Here is a 10,308-nt window from a genome sequence, read left to right as displayed (position 1 = left end):
CAACTGATGATGAGTCAGGCTCACAAGCAGGTGCTTGGTGGGGGCGTGCCTCAGTTTCCCCATCTCTGAAATGGGAATGGCAACGCGGACCTCGCAGGGCCGAGGCCGGGCTCTGCTGGGCAACAGAGGCAAGACTGAGCGGGGTCGACCTGGCTCCTTGCGGGGGGCTGCGGGCCAGTCCCCACCCGAACCGGGGTGCGGTGCCGGCGCCCCATTGTTCAGGAAGGCGGGGTCACTCGGAGAGCGGGTTCCCCGCCCCGAGTCGCGCAGGCAACCCAGTGAAGCAGGCGACTTGGCCCGGCGTCTGCCGCGCGGGGCGCGTCCTTTGTCTGCTCCTCCGCGCCCGGTGCCCGAGGGCCCGCTCCCCGCTCTTCGGGCAGACAAAGCGGGAGCCGCCGCTGGCCCGGCCGGCTCCAGCGGCGCTCGCACCACCCTCCTCCCGCCCTACGTCCCACCCCCTTTCCCACGGCGTCTTCTGATTGGTCTGCTGGGCTACAAAGAGGCCGGGAAGCGAGTGGGTCACGTGGGCGGGAGAGGCCTCTCATTGGCTAAGTGCTGCTGCCAGTCGAGGAGGGCGGGCTGTCCGCGTTCGGCCGGGTCGTTCTCTCCGCGCTGAGGCCCGCCCGCGGGGCCGGCCGCCTGTCAGAGGGAGGCGGCGATGGTGCGCACGGTGGCAGCAACGGCGGCTGCGGCGGCGGCGGCAGCTTCTTGGGTCGGATTGCCAGGAAGGGAAGATGACTGACCAACCGACTGGTTGAATGAATGAATGGCGGAGCCGAGCGCGCCATGAGGAGCCTGCCGAGCCTGGGCGGCCTCGCCCTGTTGTGCTGCGCCGCCGCCGCCGCCGCCGCCGCCGCCTCGGCCGCCTCGGTCGGGAATGTCACCGGTGGCGGCGGGGCCGAGGGGCAGGTGGACGCGTCGCCGGGCCCGGGGCTGCTGGGCGAGCCCAGCCATCCCTTCCCTGAGGCGACGGCTCCCACGGCGCAGGCCCCGCCGACCGGTCCCCCGCGCTCCACGGCCCGCCGACCCCCGGCTGCGACGCTTCCAGCCCGGCCCCCGGAGACCACTCCTCCCCGGGCGACGACGGGACCCGCTGCGACCACCTCTCGGGCACCGCTCGGTCGCTCGCCGACCGCTCCTCCCGACGCGGAGCGCACTCCCACCACCCCCGCGGCGCCGACCGCCCTCTCGACAGCCACTGACCCGGCGCCCGCCACCCCTGTAGCGACCACTGTTTTGGCGCCGACCGCTTCCCGGACCCCGATCCCTGTCCTCAGCAGCAGCAGCAGCAGCAGCAGCAGCAGCAGCAGCAGCCGCGTCCCGCCCACCCCACCTGACACCGAACCCCCCTCTGCTCCTCCCCCAGGTGAGTCCGAGCGCTGGTTCCCTCGGGAGGCATCCTCCCCTCCCGTACCCCAGCCTCGCTTCTAGGGTTGGGCGCTTGGCTGGGATGGATCGTTTCGCTTCCCAGGTCTCGGTTCCCAAAGGGGAGGTCCAAGCTCCATCCAGCTAGGTTCACCCTCTTCGCTACCCCTTCTCCCCAGGTCTGGGAAGTCTTTTTGTCCCCCCCCCCCCGCCCCCGGTCCGTGCTCTTTCGGGTAGGGAAAGGCTGCTTTATGGAAGGCATCGATCGCATCTCTTTTCAAACAAGGTTTTCTGGCCTTTGTCAGAAGGGATCCAGCAGGGATGCAAACTTTTGGGTTCGGTTCGGTCCTACATCCACCCTGCCTGGGTTATTTGGGGGAAGTTTGAAAACCAGCCGCATCTCTGCTTCCATCAACCCCATAGGTCAAAAGCTGAGTGAAAGGGATTCCAGTTTCCTTGCTCATTTATCTTCTTGCTGATGTTTAATATCAAATGTGCCTGTGACAGGTGGAGAGGATTTTGTTTAGAAACAGTAGTGCACTACCTGAGGTCACAAAATAAAACAGGTATTGTAATCCATGTTTTCTCTGCAAAGAAGTAGATTCAGTAGGTCATTTGGGGCAGGTGTGTTATCTAGGTTGAGTACGTTTATAAATTAGGTTAAAGCCCTTCCTTGCACTATTTATTTTTTCAATTACAAGGTCAGAGTGTTCGGCTACAGACAATTTAAGCAGGGATGCCCATTTTTTTTTTGTTCCCTTTTAAACTAGGCTGATTTCGCTGATGCTGACAGAGGCCAATTTCAGTTGGAGTTCATACAGAGAATAAAGCTCCCCTTCTTTCTGGTTAAAGTCTTCAAGCAAGGTTATATCTGACTCCTGTCCTTTCTCTTTTTCTATCTAAAGTTGGCTTTAGCCAGTAAAATCTACCTTGCTAATACTTTAGGCAAGAGTTTCTGAGTTCTGTTGCTTAGAGTTGGGGTGGAGGTATGTCCAAAGCTCTTGTCTGGCTGGATCAGCTGACCTAATTCTTAGGCTCAGTGGTTTACTGTCAGTCAGGTTATGGACTTTGGACTATAATTGTGTCTGTAGAGAAATTTCCCACATGATTGGCCATATGCTTTGATGCAGTCTTGGTTTGGAGTTTGATTATTCACTCTGGAAAAAAAAAAGCCAAATTTGGATTGATTCCAGCTTCAAGGATATATTAACTAGCTTTTTTTCTAAATCTGTGATGATTTGGGCCTTTAGGAGAGACACGTACATACTATTAAGAGACAGGAATTATAGTAGGTGAAAGTATGGACTGTCTGATGTCTATTTGTAAGTTAGAATTTCAGCAGGCTGCCCCTTGTTGTGTATGAAAGCTTGCGCAAGTTACTTAACCCTTCTGGCCTTAGTTTCTTTGTGAAATGAAGATAATTATAGTACTTACCTTGTAGGATTGCTGTGAGAATTAAACAACTTGGACTGAATCTGGCAGTGCATGCCTGTAACCCCAGCATTCAAGAGGCTGAGATAGAAGATCATGAGTTTCAGCTGAGCCATATACTGAGACCTGCTCTCAACACTATTTACAGTGCTTAGGACAATTCTTGGTGCCATGCAAGCACCGTGTGTGTTAAATATACTTTTGACCAAACATTTCTTTTTACATAGAAAAGCATTTGAGAAACCAAGTAGAGACATAGTGATTAAAAAAATTCATCTAGAAAAATATAATGCAAAAAAACAAGAATTAGATTTTTTGGATTTCAAGCACACTAGCATTAAAACTGCAATTTCTTACTTGGGTTAGTATCCAATAAATAAATCAGTATAATTGGTGTTATTTTCCTTTTCAAAAAAAGACACTAGATAACTCTTTCTGGAAAAAATACAACAAACACCAAAAGTCTATGAAGTGAAAAGTGAAAGTTACTATTTTCTGGTTTCAGTTAACCTCTAGATGTTACTAGTGTTTGCAGTTAGGTTTTTTCCCCCCACTTTTTTTTCTGGGCATATATGATCATATACACAGAATATTTTAAAATAGTTTTTAGGGGGGCAGGGAGCTATAATAGCTCAGTAGCACAATTTTGGTCTGGAGTACACAATCCTAGTATTGCAAACAGAATTTAATTGAATAAATAGTTTTAAGAAATGGAATGATTCTGTAGTACTGTTTCACAATTTGCGGTATTAACTGTGTATCATGGATTATATATATTTTTATGTCAGTACTTTGGGTCTAATTCTTTTTAATAGTTGTGTTTCCTATTGTCAGAAGGTATCATAATTTATGCAACCAATCTCTATAAACACTTAGATTGGTTTAAAGAGCAAAGAAGAATGTTCCTATTAAGTTCATCACAAATTTATTATATTGTCTAATATTCTGATTTGAATCAATGCTCAGAATTCAAATGAATTTCAAGTGCAGTAACATTGGGTTGGTTAGTATTTGCCATTTGAATTGTTCAGAGTTTCCATGGACTAACCTAAGTTTAGTTTTAGCATGTCCAACTCTGTTCACTTCCCTTTGTTTTAAATAATCTGTACTTTTTATTCTTCTCTGAAGTCACTCTGGGTTACCAGTATCTAGTTCTCATCAGCTTCACTAGCTTTGTGAGGGGGGCGGGGGGCGGTCCTGGGCCTTTAACTCTAGGCCCTTGCACTGTCCCTGAGCTTCTTTTGCTCAAGGCTAGCACTATACCACTTGAGCCACAGCACTACTCCTGGCTTTTTTGAGTAGTTATTGGAGATAAGAGTCTCATGTATGGCTGCCTGGGCTGGCTTTGATCCTCAGATCTCAGCTCCTGGAGTAGCTAGGATTACAGGTATGAACCACTAGTGCCCAGCTCAATTTTAGCTTTTATGGTGTCAACTATAGACTTTTAAATAGGAGCCATGTGCTTTAAATAGTAAACAAAGCTCTTTTGACAGAGGAAAACGATTTGAATTTGAAACAGCTGATTTGGCTTGTAAAGCTGGATTCCTTGGCATTAGGGAAGATAGGATTTTTTCCTCATTTCAATATTCCTATTAGAACTGAGTATAATATTTGGTTGGATACATCTTATAGATGCTTTCTGAGTTAAGAATTTCTCTCTTGGAGATTTAGCTCAGTGCTTTTGCCTATCCCTAAGTTAAGGCCCTCTATTGTACACTTAGACACTTTCTGCAAACTGAAAGTAACTGCCCAGCAAGCAGGCACTTTCCTCCCACAAACCTGGCAGAGTATTCAACTGATTAGTTGACTGGACAGGACATTTTGGGAAGGATGAAGAGGGATGCCAGGACACTGGCAAATCATAGTAATAAAACCCTGAAGTAATGACACATGTTTGAGTTTTTTGAATTATTGACTTCTAGAGCTCCATAGGCTTCTCTCTTCTGACATCGCTCTACATTTCAAGAAATACTTTAATAGGTGCAGCTGAAGTAGCTCCCCCTGTAGCTAATGCTGATTGGTCTGGCTGTGCCCAGTGGGGGTCTTGCAGAACAAGTCTGATTATCTGAGCCATGGCAATTCTGAAGGGTTTTAGGGACAGTGATTATGCTCCTCTGAGCCTGAGCTAAATGACTTCAACTCATTTAACTGGTCTCTATGTGCTGCGTTTTCATATTTCTTTAATGTGATCACCTCTTTACTAGACCTTTTCAGTCTTTCTGTGACACTCCCAAGATGTGGAGAAACCCTGAATACACTAGGTGTATTCAACTAGCTTCTAGAAGAGAGGGTAGTTGTCTTTCTAGTTGTGATGTTGGAGATGATGTAGTTAGGCCTTGCTCACAATCTCTTTAATGGACCCATTGAGTCCATTGAGATACCAGAATCTTAGCCAGGTATCAGTGACCCCTGTAATCCTAGCTACTCTAGAGGCTGACATCTGAGGATCATGGTTCAAAGCCAGCGAGTAGGACAGTCATAGACACTTATTGTCAATTAAATTAAATGGCAAAGAGCCAGAAATGGAGATATGAATTAAGTGGTAGAGTGCTAGCCTTGAGTAAAGAGAAGCTCAGGGGCAGTGCCCTGGCCCGGAGTGCAAGCCCATACAAAAGAAAAAAAAGATACCAGAATCTTTTACTTAAAAACATAAGTGCCTGATGGGTCTTCTTTCACTATGAACTTGGAAATTCTTGTCCTTTTCTAAAATACAAATGGAGACATTTAACATACATAGAAGATTGATTTGATTGTTAAATTCAAGTCATCCATTTAGATTCCAAGTTTGTTAGTGTACTCCACCCAGTTCCTTCACATTACCTACAGGGTTTTCTTATAGACAGTCTAAGGGCAAGTCAAGGCGGGTTATTCTTCCTCACAGGGTAAGAGTAAATTTATGGATGATAAAACATTTTTGGAGAGAACGGATAACAGTTTAGGTAAGTTCTCAAGGGTCTGTGTGAACAGTAAAGTTCTGTGATGATTTTTTTTTTTTTTTTTTTGGCCAGTCCTGGGCCTTGGACTCAGGGCCTGAGCACTGTCCCTGGCTTCTTCCCGCTCAAGGCTAGCACTCTGCCACTTGAGCCACAGTGCCGCTTCTGGCCGTTTTCTGTATACGTGGTGCTGGGGAATCGAACCTAGGGCCTCGTATATCCGAGGCAGGCACTCTTGCCACTAGGCTATATCCCCAGCCCATGTGATGATTTGATATATATGATTCATGGCACATTTATTCCCCCATCCCCATTCAAGGAGCCTTAATTATTTATTTGAGATCCAGGTAATGAGAGCAAGCCCTAGAATTCAGTTTGAAAATTCTACTATAGCATGTAAAATAAAACATTTCAAATATATTTAATTTGCTTTGTTTTTATTTTCTTATTGTTTGTTCAAAATAAGGTCTTTTTTTGTAGGCCAGGTTGGCCTGGCACACACTATATAGTGTGGTTCTAACCCTTAACCTTTTTTCCTCATTTTCCCTCACCGTGCTAGGATTACAAGGTGTGAACCATAACATCTGACTGTTTAGATTCTACTTGAAATAATAGAATCCAGGGCCCTCCTACACAGACTAGAAAATTCTTCTTTTTTTTTAAGCTAGTATTGGGGATTGATCTCAAGGCCCTGAGCTCTCCTTCAGCTTTTTTGCTCAGCGCTGGAGCCGTACCCTTGAGTCATGCTTTCAGTTAGGGGAGATGTTTTCTTTATCTTGATATTTCCTATTACTAGTCTTAGGGTCTTATTACTTATGTTTTACTTAAGAAGATACCATTTATTTTAAGGAAACATACTGTAGAGATCCGAAGATAATATATGTTTATAATCTTTTATTCAATCATGGGTGCTTGGATGTATTTGAGGATTTTTCAGATTTTAGGAAGTTAATAAATCCACCTTGCTGAAGCTGGGAGAGCATCTCGTTGCCAAATATTTGAAGATATTCATTACAAAATACACACTGATTGGAATAAAAAGAGACTATAAGTAGCCTTGCATTTGATCAGGCCAGGCTTTGCTGCCAACTATGTACAGGGCAGGGCAGGTATTTGCCACCAAATGAGTTACAGAAAAATATTTGGTTTTGGAACTTCAAATATTTAGCATTGGGTCTGCAGGATGTAGACTACATAAGTGCAAACACACTATGTTCCTGGAACTATTCTAAGTGTCTTACATATGCTAAGTCATTTAATCCTAGAATAGTTAAGTATTGAATTTGGTACTGTTACTACATCCCCCTTTTTTTTTCCTTCCCTCATGTTGGAGGCTAGAGATAAAATACAGGTGCTCAACTTCCTATCCTTATTTTATAGATAAGAAAACAAGTCCAGAGAAGCCATTGTATTCTATACATTTTTCCTCTCCAATGTTTTACAATGTTTTATGGCTGTGATATTAAGTTATAGCTCTTACTCTACTTTTGTTTTGTCTTTAATTTTGTCTGTGATAGATAAATTTGTCTGAATTCTTTTTTTAGGGCCAAGTCCTCGGGCTTCTCAAACTTACTTCTTGTTCTTGGTCAAATTGGGTGCCTCGTTTTGTATAGAAAATCTTTAGTCTCAATAGTTTCTAGAACAACATAAACTCCAGAACATTAGTTTGAAACATTTTGAATGATGTCGTCAGGAAGCCTTCTGGCTAGTTGAAAATTTACACATTGAAATAATCTTACTAGACCTATTTATCTTGATTTTACTAAGGACCTATAAAATTAAAGTACACATTACTTCTCATCTTAGCATTTCTAAACATGTGTACATTAACTTCCAGACGTCCTGGCACCCTTATAAAAAGAATGGAAGTAAAGCATTATAGTGCTGGTTTTGCAGATGGGTAAATTATGGGCAGAGAGAGTACTGCTCTAGGGCACTTCATAGATCAGAAGAGGATAGAAATATAAGATCTTGTTTATCTGAAAATGTTAGATGATATTTTTAGTTATAAATAGCCTTAATCTCTGCTTTTTGAATTGATCTTGATCTTTGTTGTTTGTTTTCTTTAGGTATAACATAAAAGTCTACTTTACATCACAGGCACCTGGTCTGTGTTCACTTAAATCTACTTTTGAAGTAATTTATCTGGTTTTCACTATAAACTACCCTACCCACTTCGGTTACTTTAAAGGGAGATTTTTTAAAAGAGGGATGAAAAAGATAGAGATTGTTGAGATCCTTATGTGTTTGAGCAACAATGAAAGTTTGCTCAGAATAATTATCCTCTATGGTGTCTAAGTACTTTTGTCTAAGGAATTCTGATTAATGTCCGAAAAATCTCTCTACTAATGCCACCACTCCACAGGGCATTATTCTACACATTATTATTGTTAGAGAAATCTTTTTTTACTTTTTAAAAACAAAATCTTTATTCTACTCTACTTGCTTGTTTTTAAATGAAAACTCTTCTTCTGCGTGTTCTCACTCTTGTCTCCTTCTTAGCCTCTTCCATTCTTTCCAGGTTCTTTAGGGACCCAAATTACCCTTTCTATTAAACAACCTACTACTTTATCCTCCCTCAGTGTCTCCTCAAAGCCTTCTTCAAAAGGCCTTTCTAGATGAACAAAAAGTCCTTGAAGATGTCTCAGTATCAGAATGCATGGGGTTGAAGACATTGTACTCAGAACAAAACCTGTCTTTCTCTGTGACTTTGACCCTTTACTATTGATTTAAGTAAATTTATTTTAGATTATTAAGTCTATTTGATAAGGAAATGTCATCATCTGTATAATATTTAGGACATGGTGCTAATTACCTCTTTTTGAAAAAAAATGGAGGAAAGATCTTCCTTTTACCTTAAGGTCTTTTTTTTATTAATGTAATAACTTCTTACCCTTCGTCATGAACAAAATAATATTTCCCACCATCATGAACAAAGTAATCTTCCTCTAAAATTTTTTTGTATTGTAAGTGGCATTTTTTCTGTTTATGAATAATTTGAGCTGTTTTTGTTGTTAGGTTGACTTGGGATGTGTACACAGTTATACAGGTTTAATTTGATTGAGAAACAAATGTTTGATCTTTTGAATGACAGAATTTTCCTGTAGAAATATAATTAAATTTAAAACTTAATAGTGAACAGAGTACTTCTAATAATTAACAAGTTTGCAATACATTGTAATTTACGGAATGCTTTAAAAATTTTAGGACTTCTGTCTTATCGATGTATTATTTGTATATGTCAATACATGCACAAAGGACCTGGGTACTCTCCCTTAGCTTTTTTACTTAAGATTAGTGCTCTACCACTTGAACCACACCTCTACTTCTGGTTTTCTGCTGGCTAATTAAAGATAATAGTCTCATATACTTTTCTGTCCAAGCTGGCTTTGAACTGTGATCCTCATATCTCAGTTTCCTGAGTAGCTAGGATTATAGGCATAAGCCACCAATGCCTAGTCCTATCAGTTTTTTAAATTAAATATACATCATATAATTTAATTTTTATATAATACAATAGTAAATATTATTATCTTTATGGGTGGCAAATACTAGGATTTACAAAATTTAAGTAGTTTGCCCAAACCTATCAGGTTTACAAACTCTATTGAGGATAGGGATTTCTGTTTTGTTCATATCTGTTTTATATCATTACTGTCCAGCCCCAAATTAGAGTCTCAATATTTAATGACTTACTGGCCAAGGAAAGAACACTTTGTAGCTACAGTGGAGATAGAGTATATACTTGAGGAAAATAATGTAATAATAGCTTTCCTCTCCGTTTAGAAATGCACTTTTATCTAACTTATCCACTTGGCTTATAATAATAGTATGAGAATCTACTACTTTGGCAGATGGAGCTTTTTGAAATCTAATATATTACATTAATTATTAACTTGTTGTTACATAACCTTGTCCCTTCTATTTTTTTAAAGGAAGAGGAACAATAGACAGTGAACATCTGATGATGTTTGTAGAAAGAATGGCTAAAATTGGAAAGCTGAGCCCTTGTCTTTAAGTCATGCAACTTTGGGTTTGTTTATTAATCTCATGATCTTGAGCAAATAAAATAATAAAGGTAGCCTATATTTTTACTTATTAAACTGAATTATTTGGGTAATTGAGCTTCCTCTGATGTGTTTAGGAGCCAGCCGGGATAGGGATTAGAGAGGCCAAGTGGGTTCACATGTACCCCTTCTTCTAGCTGCTACCTCTCTCTTCCACATCACTACCTACACTTTAGTCCATTCTATTATCTTTATTATTATTAATCATTATTATTAGGATTTACTTTTTTCACTAAAGATTTTTTTGGTTTGTTGTGGGATTTGAACTCAGGGCCTGGGTGCTGTCCTTGAGTCCTTTTGTACAAGGCTAGTGTTCTATCTCTGAGCCAGGCGCCACTTCTGGGTTTTGAGTGATTAATTGGAGATAAGAGTCTCTCAGGGACATCTCTGCCCAGGCTGGCTTTGAACCCTTATCCTCAGATCTCAGCCTCCTGAGTAGCTAGAATTACAGGTGTAAACCACCAGTGCCCAGCTCACCAAAGATTTTGGAAATATAAATTCTTGTACTCTGA

The 10,308-nt window shown here is 42.2% G+C and overlaps 1 protein-coding gene across 1 annotated transcript in view; it reads left to right on the top strand.

Annotated features, from left to right (window-relative positions):
• The first annotated feature begins 646 nt into the window (after window positions 1-646).
• Megf9 (multiple EGF like domains 9) overlaps window positions 647-10,308 on the top strand; it is an 80,009-nt gene continuing 70,347 nt past the window's right edge. The window contains exon 1 of the mRNA XM_048340691.1: window positions 647-1,366. Coding sequence (XP_048196648.1) covers window positions 763-1,366 — 604 coding nt within the window. The 5' untranslated portion in view covers window positions 647-762. The remainder of the gene's footprint in view (window positions 1,367-10,308) is intronic.

This window comes from Perognathus longimembris, chromosome 1, assembly GCF_023159225.1.
Source record: "Perognathus longimembris pacificus isolate PPM17 chromosome 1, ASM2315922v1, whole genome shotgun sequence".
Lineage (NCBI taxonomy): Eukaryota > Metazoa > Chordata > Mammalia > Rodentia > Heteromyidae > Perognathus > Perognathus longimembris.
This window is presented reverse-complemented; position numbering and strand designations above follow the sequence as displayed.